This window comes from Drosophila eugracilis, unplaced genomic scaffold, assembly GCF_018153835.1.
Source record: "Drosophila eugracilis isolate 14026-0451.02 unplaced genomic scaffold, ASM1815383v1 contig_2147, whole genome shotgun sequence".
Taxonomy (NCBI): domain Eukaryota; kingdom Metazoa; phylum Arthropoda; class Insecta; order Diptera; family Drosophilidae; genus Drosophila; species Drosophila eugracilis.
Genome location: NW_024573030.1, coordinates 1,932,352 through 1,958,319, shown reverse-complemented (window position 1 = coordinate 1,958,319; position 25,968 = coordinate 1,932,352). Strand labels below are relative to the sequence as shown.

Genomic DNA, 25,968 nt, shown 5'->3' with positions numbered 1-25,968 from the left:
CTTCCTTGCCTTTAATCTGTTTTATCTGGCACAGCTTTCGCTCCTTGGCTTCTCCTTATCAATATGCAAAAGTTCGTTCCAGCACAAAAGGCAAAGAAGTGGGGGGGGGTGGGGGCGTGGCATGTTGAAAACTTTTGGCTAGGCGGCAGCTGATTGAGTGTATAGTCCAGTGGACAGAAGAAGAAGGAGGAGGGAGCTTGGGTAAAGGACTTACTCCTCTGCACTGGAAATTGTTAAGCATAGACATTAAAATAAATTTATGCCATAAAAATACACACACACACACATATATATATATATATATATATATATATATGTATATAGATATATATATAAATACTGGGTGGATTTTGGAAGTTGAGTGAGCACAGAAAACGCTGAAAATTGTTTATCGCCATGAAAAGTTTTCAGTTTGCCCCTGCCGCTGCTGGTTGTTCTTGTTGTTTGTTTGTTTGTTTTTTTGTTTGTTTGTTTGCTTATTTTTCCTATTTTCCATTGCATACTTTGCAGCGCATGTGTTTGTGTCCCCGTCTGCCTCTGTCTGTATGTGCGTTTGTCCTTTGCCTGTGTGCGTTTTCAGTTAATCGAAAAAGTTAATCATCGAAGTTTCGCTTCACAAGAGCTGCTTGGTCACTGCCAAAATTTATTTCCCGAAATGAGATATTTTTTTTTTATTTTTAATTTTATTTTAATAAGCGTTTAATCTATCATACGCCTTTTAGCATCTTTACAACCCAATTGCGGCATCTTAAAGTTTCCAAATATCAAGCAGTCTCTCAAGGCTTAAAAACACCAAAATGTGTGTCCTAATTATTCCCCAAAATCAATCACTATACTTTCCTTAACACTGCGTAAGGTGGTTCAAATTTAGAATGTCATATATCCCCGAACTCCTCAGGAGGGTTAAAATTCCTGTGAAAATGCTTTCACACCTAAAAAAAATGTCAATTGTTTGTAATTTTTCTCAAAAAAGACGATGTTACCCCTTATCGAAAATGCGAAACTTGATTTCTCCTCATTTCCCCCCAAAGTGGTTGTATTATTCCCATAACTAAGCCAATATTGGTCCAAATATGGAATGTAATACCTCGTTGAACTCGTAATTAAAATTCCAAGAAAACTGTATCCCAGGTTAAAAAAGTAAAATTTTCTCATTTTTTTTTTCAAAATTTGATGAAAATCCGAAATTTGGTCTATCCTGATTTTATGCCTTTGTACCTCAGTATTTTGATCATAACAAACCCAGAACTTATCCAAATTGGGAATTGCACACCACGTCGGATTCCGTATTAAGTTTCCAACAAAACTGCGTTCTCACCTAAAAATCTTAATTTCTTACCAGTTTCCGTAAAATTGAATGATGTTATCGCTTATCCAAAATCGGAAATCTGTTCTACCCTCATTTTCAACCCAAGCCATCTAGTATTTTGATCAGAACAAAGCCGAACGTTATCCGAATGTAGAATGTCATATCTCGTTGAATTCGTTGTTAAATTTCCATCCAAACTGCATTCACACCTAGAAATCTTCACTTGTGTTCTTTTCTCGAAAAAGTGGATGTTGTTGCCCCTTACAAAGAATGCATAAATTGCTTTACTTCCATTTTTCTCCCCTAAACGACAGAATTGTGTTATTAACTAAGTCAATAATAATCCAAATATTGAATGTCATACCTCGTTGAGTTTGTTCTTTAAATCCCAGTCGATCTGTATTCACAGCTTAAAATGTCAAAATTTTGCAATTTTTCGAAAAAAATTTTGATTACAAAAAAATTACAAAAAATGCGAAATTTGGTTTATCCCGATTTCCCCCTCAAAGGGACAGAATAATGGCCATAACTCAGCCAATAGTGGCCAACGAATGGAATGGCATACCTCGTTGGTTTCGTAATTAAAATTCTAATAAAACTGCATTCACAGCTAAAAATCTTAAATTTTGTTAATTTTTCACAAAATTTGATGATGTTAACCCTTATAAAATTACGAAATTCGGTTTATCGCGATTTTCATCTCAGAATGATTTTATTATGCTCATAGCTAAGCCAATAATGGTCCAAATATGGAATGTAATACCTCGTTGAAATTGTAATGAAAATGCCAAGAAAACTGCATTCAAGGTTAAAATTGTAAAATTTTGTAATTTTTTCTCAAAATTTGATAATGTAACCCCTTACAAAAATTTCGAAATTTTGAAAAAAATTGAATTTCCCAAAAGTAACTCAACAGTGATATAGGTCGCAAGGTGATACGTTAGCTACACGAAACAGTCATTAGTTAAGCTCTGCGTCTTCTTGTTACAAAGTTGAAGTAAAAAAACTGATAAAAATATTAAAATTTTCTGTCTTAAAATCTTAATCTTAAATTTCAAACTTAAATAATCAGTGTTGCTGTCTCACATTTTGCCACTTAATCACCAACAAACTCGGATTTGTCCAACTAACCGAAAAAGGAGGAACATTCCACACACCAACAAAATCAAAATGAAATTAGACTTCAAATGGATAGAAAGCGTGTACCATTTGGGAAATTAGAAATGGGAATCTTTTTCTTGCCTTTAATTCTGTGTGTATGCATTGGTATTGGTACTTCCTTTTCATCATCTGAATATCCTTTGGCCTTCTCGACTTTGATTTGGAGTCTTACAATTATTACCTTCCCAATTGATTGGCTGCCAAACCAGGCCCAATCAACCACCCCACAACCTGGCAAGGAAGCAACCCACCAACCAACCAACCACCATCTTACGATCCACCATTAGCCACAATGAGCTTCCTTTTAGCGGAAGTTTTTGACTGGCAAACATTTTGTAGAGACGAGAAATTGCATTGCATATTATTTGCTGATTGATTGAGTGATTGATTACTTGAGAGCCACCTTCGACAATTTTAGACCCGCCAACCTTTGGAGGCTGAATAAAATGAAAGTAAAGGAAAAAGAAAAACCACCCTCCTTTTACCGGTGGGCCCATCATCATCATAGCCATCACGTAGATATATTTTATAGGCCCCTGTTTCTTCACATTGAAAGCTTTACAAATTGTCATTTGAGCCTGGGGAGGAACGTAGAACCGAACCTTAACAGCTCTAGCAACGCTGAGTTATTAAGTGCCAAATGACAGTCCTCTTCTTGTCCTTTGACATTGACTTGACTGTCGGGAATTTAAGCCAAAAAAAAGAATATAAATTTTATATATATATAAAAAGACACCCATTAGTTTGTCATTGTCTGCGACATCCTCGACTTTGAACGTCAATAATTGAGCGTAAAATATGATTTAAAAAAAAAAAACAGAAGAGAGGTTGGTGCTTGGGTGGTGGCTGCTTCTGGCACAACGAAGGCACCTGCACTTGTCTTGATTGCTGTCTAGTCTGACTTCAGGATAATAACGAAAATTCGTAAATATATATATATCTCTTAGATATATACATTTACTGGCTCTGCCACTGCCGCAAAGTTCAATTTGAAAATGGTGAGTAGTCTAGGTTGGATAAGTACTGCTTGACTGCGCTTTTCAATCTGCACAAAAAGCCAACGAAAAGAAAGAAAAGAAAAGAAATAGAAAAAAATAAAATCTAAAGACAGAGTGTGATGGAAAAGCACACATTACTTGCACAGCACAAATGAAAAATTAAGAAATCTTCTTCTCCACGCAAGCGAGCTAGCTCACAGCGGTGAAAAATAATAATAAAAGTAATGGAAAAGCAGCAGCTAAAAGGGAAAAAGGATTCTTTGGCCAGCCAAGAAGCGAATGCATTTGTCTGCGCTGATGGCTTGGCGATGATGTTCGTTTCATGATTCGTTTTTGACCGCAATTCATCAGGAGACTAGAACGTTTGGCCAAGACAACTTGGCAACGGATGGATGAGAGAGACTCGATTCGATTCTAGGATTGGAACAAATTAGATGACAGGATATTAATCTGGCCATTCAGGATTATTGATGAGTGTGTTTTGGTTTTAGATGCAAACGGAAACTCTGCTTTGGTTTGGTTAACTTTTCCTCTAGGGAGGTTTAATTTCTTGATTAAAGACTCCTTGCAGTTTTTTCTTGACCTTTGATGGGTGTAATGGGAAGTTAATAAGCTTAGTAATTACTTTTATTGTTAGAAATATTATTTTAATTAACCTCAAAATGGTCTAGGATCTAGTTTAGTGGCTTAGAAAATGTTTGGCCAAACATTTCTTAAGTTTTGAATAAAATTTAAATTTTCTTAGGCTGATAATTACCTATAAAATCCTTCATAAAACTTGAGATTAAACTTAAAATTCTATCAATTAAATATTTCAATCCCCTCGTTAGTTAACTTTCTCTGTCATATTTCAACTTCAGCTTTACCTTAAGACGACACTTTTCGCCCATCTATATCTTTCGGTTTTAAGTGCTCGCAAGAAATAGAGATGCCCTCCAGCCATTTGCCCCGCCCACTTTTCCGGCAATATCCACATGGAATGCACTTCAAGCTACCGCCATTGCACAAACAAATGGCCAAAATGTGGGCGGGCTGAAGGAAGCACTTTGCAACTTCCTTGCTGCAATTGGAGTGGCAAGGCTTTATGGCGGCTGCCACTTCGTTTTGGCACAGGTAAAAGACAAAAGAAACGGAATACTTTCACGATGCAGTTGTAGAATATATATATATATATATATATATATATATATATATATAAACATAAAAACATATAAAGTAAGAGACAGGGAAATGCTTCTTTCAGCTGAAAAGCCAACGTCCTCTCTCTAGCTTCGTCCTGCTTTTTTGCTTTTTGCTTTTTGCAAAATTAGACAAAATTAGCAAGGAAGCCTAAGCTTCAGTTTCAGGATAAAGGAAAAGACGAACAAGAAGCAGAAGAGGAATACAGGGAAAGGACGTGGAGACAAACTCTTGAAAGCCAAAAAGCCGCAGCATAAAATGGAGATGGGGCTTGCAAAAAAAAAAAGAAAAAAAAAAAAGGAAAGGTGGCCACTTTGCTTAATTAAACGCGCCAGTTTCGTTGTGGCTAGAGATTGAAAACTGTGCCAAGTGCCTCGCTCCAGTCGACACTTCAAGTTGCCACCGCTGCTGGCTGAAGCAATTTTTAATTTAAATAATTAAAGAAAAGGTGCCAACTTGAGTTTATCAGCTAAAGAAACACGGAAGCTAAAGTCTTTCTAAAAGAAAATAACAGAAAATATATATATAAGATAGGAAAATACCGGGCCCAAGTGTAAAAGTGCCATCAGCATTTGGCATCAGCACTTTTCATTTTAGCACCTTTCAGCAATAAAATTTTCTGCACAACTCGACAATTTTATGCTCTCCCTTAGACAAAAAGGTGAAACACAAACACACACACACACCCACCCAGAAGGAGTCTGGGAAAATAGAAAGGCAGCGACTAGTCTTAGTTAAAAGATCTACACGCTACGATAGGCGTAGACTTTTTAATGAAAAGCCAAAGGAGAATATCCTTGGCTTAGCTTACTTCCTACACCAACTACACCAAACTCAGTAAAGAAAGATAGAAAAAAAAATAATAAGAAAAAAAAACCCAAAGTCGTGTACAAAAGTTGCAAGTGAACGAGACTCTGATTTTTTGCCATAGATAAGAACGCACAGCCCGCCTTTTTAGCCCAAAAGGCTCACACACACATAGAGACACCTAAAAAGCCAAGATGAAGATGGTGTTGCCCTGATAAGGTCAGTTTATTGGCTGGGGTTAAAAGGGGGCAGAAAAAAGCTTCTTCTAAGAGAAGTAACTAAATATCAGATTATATCAACCATCACAGGTTGATGGCTTTTCAGGAGTAAAAAAAAAGAGCTTAGAGAAGGTTTTTTTTTTGCGAGTAAAGGTAGCAAAAGGGGTTTTCCAAAAAGAAAACTTTGAATTTTTTGATTAATTTTGGTTTAAATTATATTTTAAAAAACTATTTCAGGTCAAAGCTACTTTAATTATGAAATTTTATAAGTTAAAAATAATTTTATTTACCTAAAAAAAGTTACAGAAGAAATGAACAAAGAATTTTGGCCTTCAACTTCTGCCAGAAATGTCTTAGATTAAGTTCTTAGTAGCTTAAAACATATACTAGCCAGCCTAATCAAGCTAACTAAGAACCTAAAGACTGTAAGAATCTTTCTTTAGTACAATCTTAAATGGGTTTTTTTTTTTTCCAAAAATCGTGCTTAATTGGAAAACATTGAATTAAAGACAGTCGAGGGTTGAATTTAAGCCAATCCATGGAAGTTTTTTGCTCCCCCCTTTTAGTCAGTTGCTTGGACAAGTCAACTAATTAGGTGCCAAATGAGAAAAGAAAGAAGGAATGGAATAAAACTAAATGAGAAAGGGAGAGGAAGAGATGAAGAGATGAAGAGATGAAGAGGAATGGATGGAGTCAACGATTAGCTAATAAGACGATTGGCAGTGGCAAACTTTTGCCATTGGCCACTTTGTGAAATTGTTTGCCATATTTGCAGCTGCTGAAACTTTATCGGCCGTGCCAGTAAGCACCAATACATGGCCAATGGACTACAAACACATACTTGCCAGCACACATACACTCACACACACGCACATACACATGAACTAATCAAATAAACTGAACCAACTTGAGGCGATGAACACAACAGCAACAGAGTCAACAGAATGAAGCTAGGATGGTCTATACCATGTCCTATGCCCTGGGATCAGGCGTTGGCCACGCGCATTGAATATGGAATATATGCGATGGCACAGCAGTAGCAACAGCAACAGCAGCAACAGCACGGCAGCAACACCAAAACCAACAGCAACATCAGCAGCAGCAGCAGCAACAATAAGGACTCATGTCCAGTGCGGCAATATGAAGAGCCTTTATTAAGTAGAAGGTCATATCGAGTTACACACTTCGTGGCGAAATTTGCACAAGGCAAGGCAAGGGGGAAACCAGAACATGTGCGGCTACACTGAGAGAAATATATATCTATATATAAAATAAAAAATATAACCAGTAACAAGGGAAATATTATCAATAAACATTATTTTTTTCCCACTGCAATAAAAGTGAGGAAAAGTGAAAAAGAAAAGAAAAAAAAGAGTGATGGTAAAAATATCACAGACTCGTTGGGTTAAAGTTTGTCAAGCTGTCGCTGCTTTTCCGTGGCAAGTGGCAGACTAATTAATGAATTGGCATAAGTTTCTCAACCACCACCCCCTCCCAGACAAACACACACACACACCCACTCCCATCCAGTTCCATAGAATCTCCACACTACACGTTGTACACAACATAAATGTCAAAAGTAAGAGGAGAAAGTAAAGCCCAGCAAACTATGTGTTATAATTTACTTTGGTTCTTGCCTCACTTTTCCACGCCTTACCCATGCACTCCCAACTGTACGAATACAATGGCTAGATAAAGTCCTAAAAAAAAACCTTTGATTGACAGGTTGTTAAAGTGAAGATGGAATAAAAATTAAAGGATAATGTTAAGAAAGCAACTAGGATTTCATCATAGTTCCATCATCTAACTAAAATCAAAACCCATAACCCATAACCCATAACCCAAAACCATAATCATAAGCCAGCCAGCCAAGAGGCATGAAGATTTCCAATTTACCGCTGGCAAAGGCGGCAAACATATCTTGGCCGTTAGTTTGGAAGTTTTGCTAATTGCTGAAAACCGAAATTCCAGCTTTTAGCCGCATTCACCACCCACTGAGCCACTGAGACACCAAAAAAAAAAACCACCCAAGCTTGTGGAAACGTGGAAGCTGGCAAAATTGCTGCCAATTAGCGAGTCTTGTGCGAGTAGTAGTAGGCAATTATTATGCGCTAGATGTTGCTGCGGCTGATGCTGAGCCAAATTAGCGACAGCAACGAAATAAGTTTCCCTGTTTAACTACTCTTCTTTCTGCTATCCTATAAGGGTTTTTTTCCCCTCCCTATTTCCATTCCTTCTTTTCTATTTTTTTTTTCTAGATTTTTTCCGCCACCTAAGTGGCTAAGCAAAAATTGTAGCACACTTTTAAGCGTTGGTTGTGCTTTTCGTTTTTTCTCTTTTTTTGTTTTTTTCTTTTTGGCTAAAGTTCTTTCAGGGCCAGAGTGCCATAAAATCCACAACAAAGAATTGCATAATATATATATATATATAAACGCGTATTGTAAATCTAAAACCACAGAGAAAAAAATTATAGAGGATGGGCAGAAAAAAAAAAAGGGACATTAGCCGCATTTTGTCTTGCCAACCACACACACACCCTTAGACTAGACCAAAAAAAATAGAAAATACACCAACACACGTGTCCATTTTGTGCATGCTAGGCACGTAGGTAAAAAAAAAAAAAAGAGGCAGGAAAGGGGGGGCTGGGCGTGATGTTGCAAAAAAAAAAAAAAAATAACAGGGAAGATGATGATGATGGGGAGGTGTTGCTGGTGTTTTTGTAGCTAGTTTAAATGCTCAACGCCATGCCATGCTCATTTTTTAGTGAAGTTTTATTCGAAAAGACAAAGTCTACGACATGTACGTGCAACAATACACAAAGCCAGAAAGAGAGAGAGAGAGAGAGAGAGAGAGAGGCACATCTTCAGTAGAAAGAGAGGTACAAAAAGAAAGAGATGCCTCTAGACTAGATATAGATAACTAGTTAGATGGCACAAGAACAGAATGCCTTGCGCGATATCCATTTAGATAGATGATGGGCCAGGCCATATGCACCTGCCCTGCCTGCTCTCTTCCGTTTCCACTAACACTAACTAACTATCTCTTTCTTTTCCAACTATTTCTATCTCTATCTTATTCTCTCACACTAACGAAATACATGCCAGATTCTTGACAACATTTCTTTAGACAGACAATGAATTTCAAGTGCCAAAATGCTAGGAAAGGCCTTCCTTTTTTCCTTCCTTTTCTTTCCTTTCCTTCTTTTTTTTTTTTGGTAAATTGAATCGAGATCCTGCCAACTATTTGATCCTGTTAAGGGGGGCAGTATTTGCAGATGGAAAATTATTCTAAATGCCGAAGAGGTTCTCTAATTTGCCATTCTAATATTTGTTTTGTTTTCCCATTTTTTTTTTTGGTTTTTTGAGAAAATAATTTCAGCACTCTCCTGAAGTGGGGATTGCATTTTTGGAAAACAATCACGTTTTGCTAGAATGACTTGCATTCGAAATTGGAGTGGGTAAAAGCTAGGTAGAGGAAGTGTCTGAGCATGTACAGTTTTCCATTTCTTGAGTAACTTTTTTTTTCTGTTTTTACTTATTCCAAAAGAAATCTCTTTTCCCAGCTTGATTTTCCATATCATATCTTTTTGCTAACTTTCAAATTTGCCAAAAAAAAAAAAAACTCCAATTTTAATCCCAAGAAAATTGCCAGAAAAACTCTTAATTAAAATGAAAACTCAGAGTTGAGACTCCTAGGAGAGTGTAAAATGACACAAATTTGTGTAAATAAAAAGAAAATATATATCAGGAGGGGAAAAACCAAACAAAAATATGGAAAATTGATTTTACCCTCAATATACATATACATTTTCCTTCAGTGCATTAGTATATGTGTGTGTGTTTGTGTGTCTGTTTGTGTATTTATTTTATGGTTTTAGTTTGCGCTTAATAAACTGTTTAAGTTTTGAAATGCAGACGGCTGAGTGGCAGACAGAATGCTTCAACAGTCGGGCCAACTTATTGTTCAAATTGTGCCACCGGCAACAAACACTCACACATATGCATGCAGATGCACACACACACACTCACACACAGACACACACGTGACTGCATAATAAGCAAGTGCTTGAAAGGCCTCAAAAGCAAACAACAACAACAACAACAACAACAACACGAGTGGAACAAGCCACCTCAACGATTCTGTTTGGGTTGCTGATGATGCACAGCCGTCAGTGGATAGGGACAATAAGGGGTTTAAAACGGGCTTTAGAATGGGATAAAAGCGGTGGTGAAACGAGATATGGAGGGTTAGCTGGTGTTTGTGCATGTTTGCCGCATTCGGAGTGTACGCAAATTTGCATAGATTCAAACATCACGTTCGCGTCTCACCTGTCTAAATGGGGGAAACTCCATAGAGGTGGAAAATTCAGTACATAATCGTAAAAGAATAACCCGCAAAAATCCACTTTCACAATGGCATTAGCAATTTTTTGTTGGAATTATATCAAAAATAGTATTAAAAACTTCTACTTTGTGGCTTTTCTGATCTAAAAAATTGGTTAAAAAATCAAACTTTCTAAACCCAATTTCGATATAAATCCTAAAACTAACTACGAAAGTAGATCTTCCCCCCCATCCTAAGTGTTGACTTTAATCGATTGTCTGCACTTTGGAATTTTTTTCTTTCATTTATTATTGACATCATCATTTTTAGAGATGGCTCTCAAGTTACAAAACCCCCCCTTCCCCCTCCCACAAAGACGCACCAACCCTCTGTCCCCCCCAACCACCACCACCACTGCAGTGGTCCACCCACGTCAACATTTTTGGAATTGATGATGTCGACTCACACATTATGAGGTTCAATATCCTGGATAATGACGACAAATTGCGCAATATTTGCAGCAGACCGAGACGGGCGGCATTCCCCTTAAAGGGGGTCATGTCCTGAAGGATCCTTTTTGGGGGCGTATTGGGCCAATGGCTCGAGTGTCCTTGGTCACCGAGACGACGACTTCTCACTGCTGTTACTGCGGTCAAAACATGATTGATGAACGCTAATTAATGCGGCGGGGCCTCATTGTCCTCATTCTCATCCTCATCTTCGTTCTCCTCCTCATTTCGATTCGTTCACAAATTGTGTAATTAATTCCCATCTCGAGTGTCCCTATAATTATGACGCTCACAAACACACACACACACTCTCAAGCTCTCGAGTTTTTCTTTCAGCCACTTGAAAGATTGCCATCTCAACAATGTAGCGTCTATCTCGTTGAGTGGTTACTGTACTCGAAGAGCTTGGAAGTATCAAGCCATCAAGTTGACGTTTTCGAGATGTGTTTTTTGAGGAAAATAAATATTTTTCAAAAATGTTTTTTCCAAATTTAAAACATGGTTAATGAAGATCCATAGAAGAAGCTAAACTCAGATTAAAAAATCTACTAATGCCCAACGATTTTCCTGATATAAGTTTCTAATTTATGGCATTTCCCTTCTAACCATCGATATTACCCTATTTATCACTCAGCTTGGAAGAGATATATAGATATATAGATATATATATCATCCAATAGAAACGATTTAAGACCGTCATTTTCCACGGTTAGTGCGGTTTTTTTACCCACACCATTCCGCTCCTTCCGCTCTGCTTCAGTGGCAGACTGAATTGACAATCATTTTACACTTGGCAGGATATTATGTAAATTGCTTTTCATATTTGTGCAACATTTAAATTCGCAAAACGAACACACACACACACACACACACAGGAATATAGTGGAAAAGAGAAAGAAAAGCGGATGACAGCTGGTTGGAAAAGTAGTCGCTGGAAAAGTGAGTAAGTGTGTGTGTGTTTGGGTGTTTGGGTGGTAAGAGTAAATCACGACTTTGGTAGATGGTGGTGTTGATGTCAAAGCAAAAAGGCAAGGATAAATCGCGGCAACATCATTATAACGATAGGCAGCAAGGGCCCAAAGGCTGATTGAATGCGAGACTGACTGAATGACTGACTGACTGACTGACTGTTTGGCTGACAGGCTGAATGAATGAACGACTGAGTGAATGAATGAATGAATGAATGAATGAACAACTGACTACCACCGCATGAAACAGACGCGGCAGACACTCGAACTGTAGAGCCGAGGCCTAGGGAAAAAATTAACGATGCGTGAAAAGTCTCTCGCTGATTTCATATGGAGCCTGCCTTGCTCCACAGCAAGAAAAACCCAGCAGCTTGTTAAGAATTTGATTAAAAATCTTTTCAATATCTAAACTTGATCTTCTCAAACAGCTTTAAGTCCTTTTAAGTTAACAGGTATCCACCCGTCGACTTATTTATATTTTATTTATGGTAACAACGTAACGATATCTTCGTCTTCGCCCCCTTTGGGCTGTGTGTCTGTGTTTTTTGCGCTTCCCTTCCACTCTCTCTCGCTCATCTCGATTTTACCGACTTTATTTTCTCAGCCTTGGCCAAAATAAAAAAAAAACACGAAGAAGGATACGAAAAAAAAAGGGAGAAAGCAATCGCAATGTGTCAGTTTTAATGGGCCTGCAATTGCCGCAGGCTCTTGATGTCGGTCTACGTCTGCTGTCTTCCATTCCTGTCTCTTTCTGCTGCCATGTCCCTGTCTTTGTCCCTCTTTCTCCAACCATTCGCTGGAACCGATTGGGTGCTAAGTGCATTTCCAGGCCGGCATTCCCCCCCTGTCACACCACCACACCCCCTTATCCCATCCGTAAGCTCCTCCTCCTGCAATTAAGCCTCAGGCCAGAGGGCAATAGACAAAAACATAAAGAAAAAAATGGAAAAAGGAAAACAGGAATGCAGCAGGCTGATTTAAGGGTGACAACTAACACTACGAACTATGTTTATGGCCATCGAATAATGGCCAAGGATAATTGGTAGAGAAGTTTCGATCAAAATTTGCTAGAAATTTTTAGTATTTTTGGTATTTTTTATACAAATTCCTTTTCTGCCGATAAAAACTCTCATCTTTTGGTGTGAGAAATGAAAAACTCTGAAATCGAATACCCCTTGAATGTTGGCTAATTGACCCTCAATTCGTCACAGAAAAGAACAACGAAACCTGACATCATTATTCATTTTGGCTGCGACATTAAACTAATTGGTTTAATATTACGCATACGCCATGTAGGATCGTATGTTAAAAATAATCAAAAAAAACAAAAAAAACACCTTCCCCCCAATTACTTTTAAACATCAAACATATCAAATTGTTAAAAACATAAAAATAATATGACTATAAATTCCTTGAAATACAATAACTTTGACTGCTGACTAAGTGAGTTTCATCAAATAATTGATTTCCAAAGGCTCGGCTCGGCGGCGGCTCTTCCATTAAATAACAAACCAAAATGCGAATTATATAAAATCACTTTTGACATTTTCCCCCCGATGTTTCATTGAAAAATAATTGACACGGAAATGCATTAAATGTCATTTCCATTCGAATTAATTCGATTAACATCACTCCTCCCCCGCCAAGTAAATGCTGACAGCGTTCACCCTTTTAACCCAAAACATAAACTGACTTCATTCAAAGTTATTTCCTTGAAAAGAAATCACAAAAAAGTCAACAAAACTGTCCAGCGATAACTGGAATACCTGATATTTGTTCAGTTTTTCGGGGTTTTGGGTTTGGGTTTTCATAAATCTGTTGGGTATTTGCTCTTCATTATCTCCGCTTGGACTCACCTGTAAGTAAAAAGAAAGAAGAAAGAGGCGAAAAAAAGGCGTTAGTGAATGGGTTCAAAAATTTGTGTAGACAAGCTGAAAATCTTTATTACACACATGCCTCTGTGTGTTTTGGGGTGGGGGAGGGGCTGAGCTTAGGTAGGGGAAATGGCTTATGGTTGTCGGTTTAAAAAGGGCCCATAAACTAGGTCAAAGGTTCTCCCCCAGCATGCCTGGCAAAAATTTAGTTATAAAATCCCAAAATCAGCTTGCCACAGGCAGACCTCTGTGAAATGTATTTGCCTATTTACAGCCTATTGCACATTTTGATGGCAGCCCCCCACTCCTCCTCCCTCAAAAAAATACCGAAAAAAACACCAAAATGTAAGGGAAAAAAAAGAAAAAGAAAAACTTAGTCGAGCGCAAACCGAAAACTAAATTGAATTGTGCCATGGGGTGGGGGTGGGATGAGGGGGTAGATGGAAAAAAGTAGGTGGCTGTGTATGTGGGTGAATGGATTTTTGGGTCTCTCTCCCTTGATCTCTACTCCATAGAATTTGTTTTTCTTGTTTTTTAAGGGGGGGTTAGGGCAACGGTGGGTATTAGTAATACTGATATCTCCACCATATCTCTCTCTCTCTGTCTCCCACTTACCGAGAATGCTTTGAGAAATACCAAACACTGTATGATGCCCTCCATGGTGTCGCCAGTTAGGCAAAATGTGCCCGTTAGATGACGTCCTTTGCGACCAACTGTCGCTGCCGCCAGTGAGGCATGAACCAGTGCTCTCTGTTGTCCACCGGTGGCGGTTATTGCAACACTAGCACCACCCACTGCACCACCACCACCACCGCCGCCGCCGCCGTTGCCAACACTGACAATGCCCTTGCCAGCGGCAGCTGCGGCGGCAGCAGCGGCCGTGGCCACAACACCACTGGTTAGCATACGTGGCAAGGGGGCTGCTCGCATCAGACGCTCCAGCGAGTCCATGGCGGGGGTGTTTATCGTTTATTGTTGTTTATCGGTTTATCGGTATAATCGTTGATTTTTTGTTTTTTCTTGTTAGTTTGTTTTTTCTCTTTTCTTTTTCTTATTTTTATCAATTTCTTTTACGGTTTTCTTTGCTCGTTTCGTTTTTTTTTTTTTTGGGTTGTTGTTTTGTTTCACTCGAGTTGTTTAGTTTTTGTTGTTGTGGTTTTTGTTTCTATTATTAGTCTGTCAACAGCGCACATTTTACTCAACTGCAAGTAACATTTTCGGTTTGCTTTTTCAATTTTGTTTTCGAGATTGTTAAAAAAGAAAAAAAAACCCACAAAAACCGAAAAACAATCGCAATAAACTTTTTCTTTTTTGTTTTTCTTTTTTTTTTTCTCCTAAGCAATTTGCCAACAACAACAACAACTAAAATAATAACAACAAAAACTATATAGAAAGAGAACTAAACAAAAAAAAAAAGAACAAAAAAAAAGAAAAAAATAGTTTGAGAAGTACATGGTTATCGGTCAACGGCAGGCGAACAACTGAAGCTGCAGCAAAACAAGTGACCCACAAGTCACTACATTCCATATATACTAAATTATGGCCAAGACAGAAAGAGACACGAGATAGAGATAGAGAATGTAAGAAAGAAAGAGAGAGAACTTAGAGGGGGGTCTATCTAAGGACTATCAATAACCAGCAGAAAATAGGCAAGGAAAACACCATAAAGAAACGTATATATATATATATAGGGAATGAGACGACCGACCAGAAATGAACTGCGAAATGCAAAATGTCATTGTGATGACTTTGTGGGCAGCATTTGGGCACTTTGTATACCGAAAAATACGAGCATATTCCGAGAACGCAACATGAAAGCAACTAAGAGCATCAGTCATGACCCCCCCCAAACCCCCTCTTTCTATCACCCCCTGGAACTTCTGACCGCTGACTGGGGACTAATAAAATTCAAGTTAAATGGTTGTTAAAAATTTATAGCAGACGCCTCGGCTTCCGTGTGCCATTTTGAAGGCATTGAGAAAACAGCAACAGACGCCACAAAACAGCAAGAACAGAGGAGGCAGGCCCTTTTCAAGGGGCAGGGTTTGGGGGGTGATCACAGGGAGGTAGTAGAAAAACCTGACAGGGGTTCCGCTCTACACGGCTTTTGAGATTCTACGAACGTAAAGCTAGAAAAATGTTCGGTACGCTTACTGCTTACTGCTTAGTGACTTCAAAAAGAGGAAATAGTTGGCAATAAAATTCAAGATTTATGGCCTTCCATTTATTAAATATTAAATGGCATTTATATTTAGGCAAGCATGGGTTAAATACTCAATCACAAGCCATTAAGAATACAAGTTGTGGGTTGTTCTAACCAAAAAGAAAAACTGTTACTTCTTAGCCTGACTAATCTTAAAATCTCTTTAAAACTTTAAAAACTTTCAAATTCTTCAAAACTTTCAACATATCCTTTCATAAATTTATCAAAAATTTTGGATAATTCCCTCTTGATCTGAACAAAACCAAATCGAAACTTTTGCCGCCTGACACCAAAGGCCTCATGTGTGTGTGTGTGTTTTTCCCATCTTTTTCTTCTTCGTCTTCATTTTTCCTGGCAACAGTTACAGTTGAAAGAAAAATAAGCATACAGCTGCTTGACAGTCAGGCAGACAGTCAGTCCTTGGTCCTCCACTCTGACTTTGGCTATAGGTTTTTCCTACAGCTTTGCCTTTGGCTTTGGCTTTGCCCAGCCGTCATCCGTTGGCTCTACCGCTTCCATTGGTCCTTGGTGCTTGGAGCGTAATTTATCTGCTGGAGAAGCACCAGAGCAGTGTGGCGAAAGGGGGGGAGAGGGAATCCCGCCTGTCAACAGGAGTTCCCTACGTTTCGAGTCCTCTTTTGCCAGAGGCTAAAATTTATGCAAACCGACGTATGGCCAACAGGATGACAGAGAGAGAGAGGCTAAAATATATGTATGAATGGGCATCCGCCAGCAGAGGAACTTGAATATGGGGGGGTCACATGGCCCAGGAGAAGAGGAAAATACGAAACAAGAAAAAAAAACAACAGAAGTGTATTAACTGCAGCTAAATCAAACTTTTGAGCCAAGTTATGAATTATTTGCCATTGTGCAGCAGGCGAAACATTGTCCTTTGTCGCTGACTTTGTACCTTTTCTTTTTCTTTTCTTTTTCTCTCCTTTTTTTTGGCAGGAAACCCAAAGGTTCTTCCCCGCCCTGGCAGCAGGACATTACGATCCACCTGCCGAGTCATCCAAGCCCCCAAAGTCAATTTGAACAACATTTTGCCGCAGCTCTGGTTATACAAACAAGATTCCACATTCCGTTTCTTGGCTTTCGTCTTATTCTTCTTCGAAAGGTTTCAGCCAGCTTTTCTGCATTTGTTTTTTCCAAAGGTTTTTTCTCTTATTTTTCTGTCTAGCTGTGATGATTTGCCATTTGGGGATGGACGTAAGGTCCGAGAGAGGCACGTAAATTGAATGGCCGGATCCCAAGGTTCCAGGGGTAAACACAAAAAAAAAAGAAAAGGGGAATACCTCTAGCAAAAATTAAGTGAAAATAATAAACCCTTCGCAGACACACACACACATTCTCTCTCTCTCTCTCTCTTGGGTAGGGAGGGAGGGAGGTTGGTAATGGAAAAGGTAAAGCAAAAAGGGGCATTACACACACGTTGACCAACGGATGTCCTGTTGCCTGATGGCATTACAGTTAATTAAAGGTGAACCGATAGTCACATTCAGTCCTCCTGTCAAAGCACAGTGGGTTGAAAAGCAAAACAAAACTTTCAACTTTTCATAGTGAGAGGAAGAAAAATGGAAACATTTTCTGATCTAAACAGTAAGAAATAATTTCCAATTTAAGAATACAAAAAAATCCTTAAAAATAGTTAACTTTATAGTTTATTTTTAAGACTTGCTTTCGTGACTTTAAGCCCCAAAGTATAATTCCTAGTGAACCGTAAATAATTCCATGGTGACTGTGCGTATGTTAGGTCCACGTCCATTTTCATATACAGACATGTGTGTATTGGAGTGTGTGTGTGTTTGGGCCATGGCAAACTGGAAACTTTGCAAATGAATGGCAAGGCATTGGAAATAATGAGCCGTATTTACATTTCAAAGCCCTCGCTCACACAGCCGGCGAGAGCGGTAAAAGTTTTTTAGCCTCCCCCAAAAACGACTACGAACGACTACGACTACGGCCATGACTCTATGGCTATGGCTATGGGTCGAAATCAGTTACGGAACTCTCAAATAGAGAAGGATTGTGCGAGAAAAGAGGAGAAGGTGGAGGTGGGATAAACCAATGGGTACACATAGATGCTGGACTAAATCTCCCCCAGAGTTCTGTATGTATGTGAAGTAAATTGCGAAAGCTTTCGGTGGCAGGATTGCAGCATACAATTTGTTTTATGGCCATGGCGTGCACATTAAACGCGCACTTAATCACACGCAATGGGCGTGGCCAAGAGCCTGGCATAGCAACCCGCCCAACGCCGCCCACCATCGTCGTCTGTGGCGACAAATCAAATTGATTTCGTTTTTGCTGGTTTCCCTCCTCTCCCTGTCCACCCCTTTTTTTCTTTCGTTTCTCTCTCTTTTTTTTTTGCCCCTTTTGTTGTGTTATTTTGCGCCTTATTAAATCACTTTTATTGCCATTGAAATGTGAAGAGAAAGTTTACTGGTCTCGTATATAAATATATATCTGTAATATGATTTTTAGCTGCCCACCGAAAAATCTAAGAAAAATAATTCATATTTATGGCAAAAAGCAGTCTTCGTGCTTAGGTTCAATGAAGAAGAAAACATCCTCAGTAAATGATATTCTGCAGCGGAACCCAAGGGCGATTTGAACTGCGGCTGTCGTTGGGGTTGTCCATAGTTAAGAAGAAGAAGCATACATTTGACCCACGGCCAGCCACCACACCATCTCATCTCGAATCTCGAATATCGTGAAGTAGACATTGCCTTTGTGTGCCTGACAACGACGACGACCGACGACGTCACACAAATAGACAAAACAAGACAAACACTAGAGGCTGGCTCTGAAGATATTAAGAGTCAATGAGTTTCAGTTTCTGACTCAACTTTCAATAGAGAGAAAGAAAGAACTCTCGAAAAGCCATCACAAAGTAAAGATTACTCTTGAACTTGGCCAGTATCGAATGTCATAATAAAATAAATCTCAAATTTTACGTCCCCAAAAAACATGGCAATAAATTTAACAAAAACTATAAAGTAATTTTTTCATTTTTTTTCAAGCATTTTCGCATTTTCTTAAGTGGCTGAGCTATAATAACGCTACTTAAAAAATGTTCAACCATTTTTCCCCATTATCCCTTTTTTTTCCTGCTTGCCTAGCCTAATCTACAGGCAGCAGCGGCAAAGAGGTTTCTAACCAAAAAAAACTAAAAAAAAAAAAAATATAAACCACCAACCCCTAGGACTAAGCCAAAGCATTTCAGCGAGGCGTGTAATTAAATTTTCATGCCACCTGCCTGAGGGTGTGGCTTTAAGGGAGAAAGAGCGTGGTAGAGGGCGGAATAGTGGGAGTGGCAGGCATATAAAGAATGCAAATTGTCGGGGCTATTCCAAAATGCAAGCATCAACGCCTTCGAATGCAGCCAAAGTAGGCGGAAGTAAATGCAGCGCCAGCTTTCCCCTTTTTTTCCCCTATTTCCACCACCACCTCTCAATTTTCCTTCTGCTTTCTCTTTCCGCTAGTTTTTTGCCACCTCCTCGCCTGACCCACTCGACAAAACGACACTCAAGTGGTCAGGTGTTAACAGGCAGGAAACACTGTACTCTTTTTTCGGTTAATTTAAATATTTAAATATTTAATTTTTAAGTTTTAGGTTTTTGAAACTTTCATTATTAAATCGTAAATTAGTAATCTAGCTATCCCCCCACCCTAGCAAGCTGTGGGCTTGTGTGTCTGTTTAACCTGACAGATTCGATTGGATAAACAAATCGAAACAAGCAAACAGAACAACAGCCTTCGAGCAACACAAACAGACGGACAAAAACAACAAATTGCTAAGGGAAAAAACATTTTGCTATTGCGATATTGCGCCGCCCCCCCGCGCCAGACAACCTTCATTCCTTCCCGAATCCTTTCGAACAACAAAGTCATACGTAAAAACAACAGTCAAGATGCCTATGGTAATGCCATGTCGTTCGCGAGCCGCTATGAAGTTACATGCAGACTGCTATGATCGACTTAAGAGACCAATTTATTTGGAGGCGCCACCAACAACGGCCGTTGAGGAGGAGCGTAAGTGTGGCGTACGCAGGGATAGACCAGTTAAGCCCAAGGATCAAAGACGGCCCTTGCCACCAGGCACACGACCACCAAATCCATTACTAATGCCCGGACAAAAGCCCAAGGCACCGGTTGGTGGCAGCAAAGCTCCACGTAATCGCAAATATGATGGAGCCAAGGCAACGTTCTTTCATGTCAAGGGTCAATCGTGGGAATCCAAGGGCTATGCAGAACTCTCACAAGGTGAACTAGATCGCATGAGAGCCTCGAGACCTAGGACCACTGAAGAACGTCGTGCCGAACAGGATCGTCGTATGGAGGAGCAGCAATTTCATACAGCCGAAGCCGAACGTATGCGAAATTATTTCCATGACATCGATGAACAGCGAAGGGAAAAAGAGCGGGAAACGGAGAAAAGACACAATGACGAGGCCGATGAGGATGCAAATGAAGAGCGCAGAATTGAGGCCAAACGATTGCAGGTAATCGATAAGAAACTAATCGAAATTATTATTTTTCTATAATAACTTTCGCAAACCTCAACTGCAGGTCCTTCATCGCGCTTTGGATGCCAAATACGAATCAGACGAACGGGTAAAAGATGCAACTCGTGCTATATCCGAAGCCAAATGCAGTGCCATGTGGACGGCTCAGATACAGGAGAGAAAACTTCTTAATCGCATCCAACTCGATCACGATGAAGAGATGGCACGCAAGAATCGTGACTACAACAATGCCAAATGGGGCACCGTCGAGGAACATGATCAGGCCGAAGAAGAACGTCGACGGCAATTTGGTAATGCTGTCCGTGAACAAATCAGCGATCGTGAGAAGTTACGTTTCATGGCCCAGGATCGTTTGCGTTTGGAAGCCAAAGACTTACGGGCCGCAGTCGATGAATACAAGAGGGCTGAACTGGCCGAGGGTGAGACACGATCAAAACGAAAGTCAGCCTACAGAGATGAGCTAAATAAATATACGAAATTACATCGCGATTTCGTGCGAATGATGTGTGAGCAAGATCAACGCGATGAGAATCGAGCCTATGAGTATCTCAAGCTAAAGGAGCAGCAATTAAAGCAACAGAGGGCCGAACGTGAGGCCATCGAAGCGGATGAGAAACGTAAACGAGATGTCCTCTTTGCTGTTGGGCAAAAGATACTCGATGCCAAGGATAATCGCGAAGAGATGCATTTCCTTGCCGAACATGAACGTCTCGAACGTAAGTACAGGGAAAATGAAAGGAAAGCGGCTGAAAAGGAAAGAAAAATGGCTGCCGATCTTAAGCGTGGGAATATGGAACAAATGGAACATCTTAGCCAAATGAAGGCCTGCTATTATGTTCAACGTGAAAGGGAACTCAAGGAGATGATCGAATATCGTCGAAAGGAAGAGGAGCAACGTAAACGCGAGGCCGATGAAGAGGCCCTTAAGAAGGCCTGTCTACGAGCAAGCGTTTCATGCCAGATTGAGGAGCGTGAAAAGACACGTCGCAGGGAATTGGAAGCTGAACATTTGGCCTTTGAAAGGGAAAGGGCAGCTGAGGCTCAGAGGCAGAAGGAAATTGATACAGTGATCACCGTTAAACTAGATGATCTACAAAAACGTGGTTGTTTACCCAATATGGCTGTACGATCGCTAAAGGGTCGTGTGGCAAATGCTGGCAACAAAAAGAAACTTGGCTCTGAATTTACTTAAGTTTTCTTCCTACAAATTGATGTTTCTCAAACCCAAACCGAAACACACACACACACACAGAAAGAGATATATATTTTAAACATAAAACACACACAAACACACACAAGTTGACAATGGCATAGATGATGATGGCTTTTAGAGCTTGGCGGTATTAAAACTTGCTGAATATATATCTATGTGTGTGGTGACAACTTTTCTGTTTCCTGGGTGTGTGTGTATGTGTGTGTGTGTGTGTGGGTGGACTCTACTCGCCTTTGTTTATTGTCAATTCAACAAGTTAAAACTGCAGACCGCAGACAGAAAGATATATAGACAGACCAAAACGACTGGCACTCATTAAGCCGCAGCTGATAGAGCAAACAAACTTCTGGTCTTTTTTTACCCACCCCCCCACATCGTTTTTCATTCTCTCTCGCACTTCATATAAATTGAATTTATAAACCGGATTTCAGTGCTAACTAAAAGAAAAGTTTATCGTTCGACATTTGCAGCTGCAAATATAATTAGCCATAAGAAATTTAAGAAAAGAAAAAAAAGGAAATAGTATTAAAAGGACCATGAGAAAGTTGCCTTAATTTTCATTAAAAATCTACTATAGATAACGAAATAATAATATATATATCTCGGGAAAAAACTAAACCAAACACGTAACAAAATTAAGAATAAATCACAAAACAGAAAAAGGGGGCGCTCAGGCGCCACGCCTTCTCGAACGAGGCTATCAATTCTGTAAAGTCACAGAACAGAGAGCTGAGATTAATTGAGTTGGATAAATTTCGCCAAGCTAATACGTCTTTGGGAATTAACCCACGATAGATGAGTGGGGGCCAAAAACCCACACACACACTCACCCACACTCACACACTCGGATTAGGGTAAATTAAGTTGAGTTTAAGTAGAAAGAAGAGAGCATTTGTTTCACTTAAATTTCCTTAAAGCGAAATTAATTTCACTTGGCCGACTATTGATTCGATTTTGTGTGAATTTTCACAAGAGATAGCTGCTACCACGAATGGGTTAAGCTGACCATGACTGCATGGCTTTGGGCCATTTCTCACGGCGGTCAGCTGGGGGTTAATGATGCAGAAGAATATTGCCCTTGAATGGACCAACAGCAGCAGCAGCAACAACAAAAAATACATACATACATATATGTACATACATCAAAAATACGAGACGTAAGCGGGTTAAGGGCGAGATGAATGTGTTTCTGGTTCTGGTTCTGGTTCTGGTTGTGGAAGCTAAACGGGCAGAGAGAGGCCTCTCACTGACTTAAATACTTGCTATGATGCAGCATTTATGGGAAATTCCCCTTCCCGAATCAACGCACATGCACAAACACAAGCACACAGACACACACACAGACACACGCACGCTTCTACACAATATAATTGCCAGTTCCTGCCTGTCGAACACAAAACAAAAAGGCATAGCATACTTATCTGCGCTAGTAGAAAAATAACCAAAAAGAATCTTTCAATGTAGTTACAGCTGTGGGCAAAATATTAGCACCCCTGAAACCGCTAAAAATCTTAGTTTTTTTTTTGTTCTTTTCTTATCCCTTATCAAAAATGCAAACTTAAGATTAACCTCATTTCACCCTGTAAATGGTAGTAATTTCTTCATAACTAAGCCAATAATGGTCCAATTATGGAATGTCATACCTCGTTGAGTTTGTTTTTGAATTCCTCGCCGAACTGTATTCACAGCTTAAAATGTCAAAATGTTGTCATTTTTTTCAAATTTTAATAGTGTTACCCCTTATGGAAAGTGCGAAATTGGGTTTCCCCTTATTTCCTCTTTCAAGTTTCAGTATTATTCCCATAACTAAGCCAATAGTAACTCGAATCTGGAATGCCATATCTCGTTGAATTCTTTATTAAATTTCCAACAAAACTGCATTCACAGCTAAAATTGTTAATTTTTATCCATTTTTCTCAAAAAAGACGATGTTACCCCTTATCGAAAATGCGAAACTTGATTTCTCCTCATTTCCTCACCAAAGTAGTTGTATTATTCCCATAACTAAGCCAATAATGGGCCAAATATGGAATGTAATACCTCGTTGAGCTCGTAATTAAAATTCCAAGAAAACTGCATTCCAGGTTAAAAAAGTAAAATTTTGTCTTTTTTTCGCTAAATTGGAAAAAATTACCCCTTACGAAAAAAGTGAAAATATGAAGATTTATGAATTTTTCACAAATAAGCAGACATTGGTATGGGTAGAAAGCTGAGATCGTCAGCTTTTAAAATCAGTCAGCTTGATAACTATAGGACATATTAGTCAAGTTATGATACAAAAACCCAGAAAAAATATCATATTTTTGCAAAAAATCTTGAGTTCATTTTTTTGTTCCTAAACTAATCATTATTAGTGCCACAGCAATAGTTTTTTCTCTAAACTCAGCAACAATGTTCTATTATTTTGCACACAAACGTAGATTTGGTATAAGTGCAGAGCTCATATATCTATACAGACACACACACACAGAGAGTCATACATGGAAAGGCATTTGGAAAGAGGGTAGCTGTGTGCTTGGTAAAAACAAACAATAGTAAAACTGATTAAGTCGGGGAAAAACCACATCAAGCTAAACGATGATGAAGAAAAGACCAAAAGATTACGAACGTTGAACGTTGAACGCCGAGCACAAAAGGGAGAGACAAATGGTTGAAAAGCAGAAGGAAGGACAGTGTAGATGGTGAACGAGAAGAAGGACATGTGGGGAAAGTTAACTTGATGCGGGCCAAGGATATACAAACATACATGGTCACTGAAGATGAAAACGAGGTCCAACGAGTAAAAGAATACAACAAGAACAACAACAACAACAGATTTCTACCACATATATAGGACCCAAGCCATATCGAATAATTGAAAGGATATACATATATATATATATTATATACGAGTATGTATAGTATTAAGAGGGGGGTGCGGGGGGCGGTCTCTGCTGCGACAATTTGTAAGATATGATAGTAATGCTCTACAGCTTTTCTTCCTCTCTTTCTTCCCCTTTCTTTTTGTCCTTTTTACCATTCTGATTTTCTTTTTTTTTTTATTTTTTTCTCCAACAATGACAGCAAAATTAGTCATTGTCCTCGGTTTCAGGCTCCTGTCATTTGCATATATGTGAGAGATGCTATCTCTCCCTCTGCGCGTCTGTGTGTGTGTGTGTGAGTGTGTCCTGTTTTGCTAGTCCTAACAATTATGTACAATTTACTTTGCATAACACTCGAAAGCAGAGGTTTAAAAGCCGGGCCAGAGACTGGGACAAAGACCTGGCCAAAGCCAACTAGTTAGCATATTTGTTGTTCAGTCGCCCACTCCCAAGTGGCTGGCTTTAGACCCAAGGAATTCTCACAGGGAAAAACAGGGAAAACAAGCTAGAAAAAGTAAAGGAAAAAGAAGAAGGGAGCAGAGAGAAACTAGAAATATTAAAGCAAGGTAGGTAGGTAGAAAAAAAAATAACAAAAAAGAACTTAAAAGTTAAAGTTAATCTAAACAAAAGCAAAAAGTTTCGAGAGTAACCAACCACAGAGAATTTTAAACTGTTCTCTCTCTTTTTCCTTTTCTTTTTTCTTTTTTTTAAACCCCAAAAACCATAGGAAGGAAAAATCCAAATAAAATATGCAAGAAAATGTATGTTATAGTAGTTTCTGATGTAACCTTACTAGTACTCTTCGGACACCAAACGTGTGCGATTGTGTTGAGTGGTTTCGCAGCTGCAAAAAGTTTGGAATTATTAGAGCCGAGCTTAACAACACAGAGAGAGAAAAAAGAAAAAACATTGGTTAAAGGCCAGGTGACAAATTGCTGGCTAATGTGTGTCTATGTGTATGTGTGTGAAAGAGAGAGAGATTAAGAGAGAGAGAGAGAGAGAGAGAGAGAGGTTGTGGAATTTTTGGTTGGAATGTGGTGCACTATGAAGAAGAAACAAGAAGGTGTCCTTACGTATAAAAAGTGGTCTGGCTGGCTAGTGCAAGTTTATCATGTCTTAAGGTAAAAAATAATACCTATGATTAAGAAACAGAAAAGTGCAGAAAATATTATAAATGGGTGACTACTTCTCTGACAAAGTTTGCCATAAATATAGAGAACTTATATATTCAATTTGATTAATAAGAGTGAAAGAAGAGAAAACCTTTCTTTTGGTGTTATAGAATAATGGTTATTAATACTGGAACTTTAATCAAGGTGAAAACTATTTTAGACGTGACTATTTGGTGACTATTTTGGTGAGAAAAGTGCAAGGACCGAAGGACCAAAACTTATCGCAATGTGAGAGAACCTGAAGTGAATGGCTGGTGGTGTGATTAGAAACTGGTGAAAAAACAGGCAGGTGAGAAAACAAAAAGTAAAGCAGGAAATGTAATCATGTTTGAAATGCTGTGCAAATTCATTTTATATACGAGTGAGTTTATCATCTTGACAAAATTCTCATTTGATTTTCTTTTTTTTCTGAGTGTCGGTTTTTGCTTCTTGGTTTAGTTTTCATTAGGTTTTTTTTTTGACTTTCTTTTCTTTTTTTGCTCTTCTCTTTTGATTTTCTTTTTTTTTTCAGTTTGTTGGCTTTTTGTTTTTTTGTGATATTTTTTACTTTTTGCTAACCTTGTGTGGGGTGTTTCGCTTTGGGCAATTTTGTGATTTTGGTTGCATTTGGTTTCGATTTTTGGTGAGCTTTGAATTTGAAAACT

The 25,968-nt window shown here is 38.9% G+C and overlaps 2 protein-coding genes across 18 annotated transcripts in view; one reads left to right on the top strand and one right to left on the bottom strand.

The window, feature by feature from the left end:
- LOC108104383 (neurobeachin) overlaps positions 1–25,968 on the bottom strand; it is a 189,684-nt gene that overhangs the window by 64,226 nt on the left and 99,490 nt on the right. For 2 of the 17 annotated variants that reach the window (XM_041818077.1, XM_041818079.1), the window contains exon 1: positions 13,962–14,448. The exons of 13 other annotated variants lie outside the window; for them this stretch is intronic. In XM_041818077.1, the coding sequence (XP_041674011.1) occupies positions 13,962–14,297 (336 nt within the window). In that variant the 5' untranslated portion in view covers positions 14,298–14,448. Of the gene's footprint in view, positions 1–13,961; positions 14,449–25,882; positions 25,946–25,968 lie in introns of those variants that run through there. 2 more of the 17 variants (XM_041818069.1, XM_041818072.1) reach the window with 2 other exon arrangements.
- Positions 19,180–21,440, top strand: LOC108110277 (trichohyalin). The gene is made up of 2 exons (XM_017219263.1): positions 19,180–20,054; positions 20,122–21,440. Exons 1-2 carry the CDS (start codon positions 19,464–19,466, stop codon positions 21,268–21,270), a joined length of 1,740 nt encoding a protein of 579 aa, XP_017074752.1. The 5' UTR covers positions 19,180–19,463; the 3' UTR covers positions 21,271–21,440.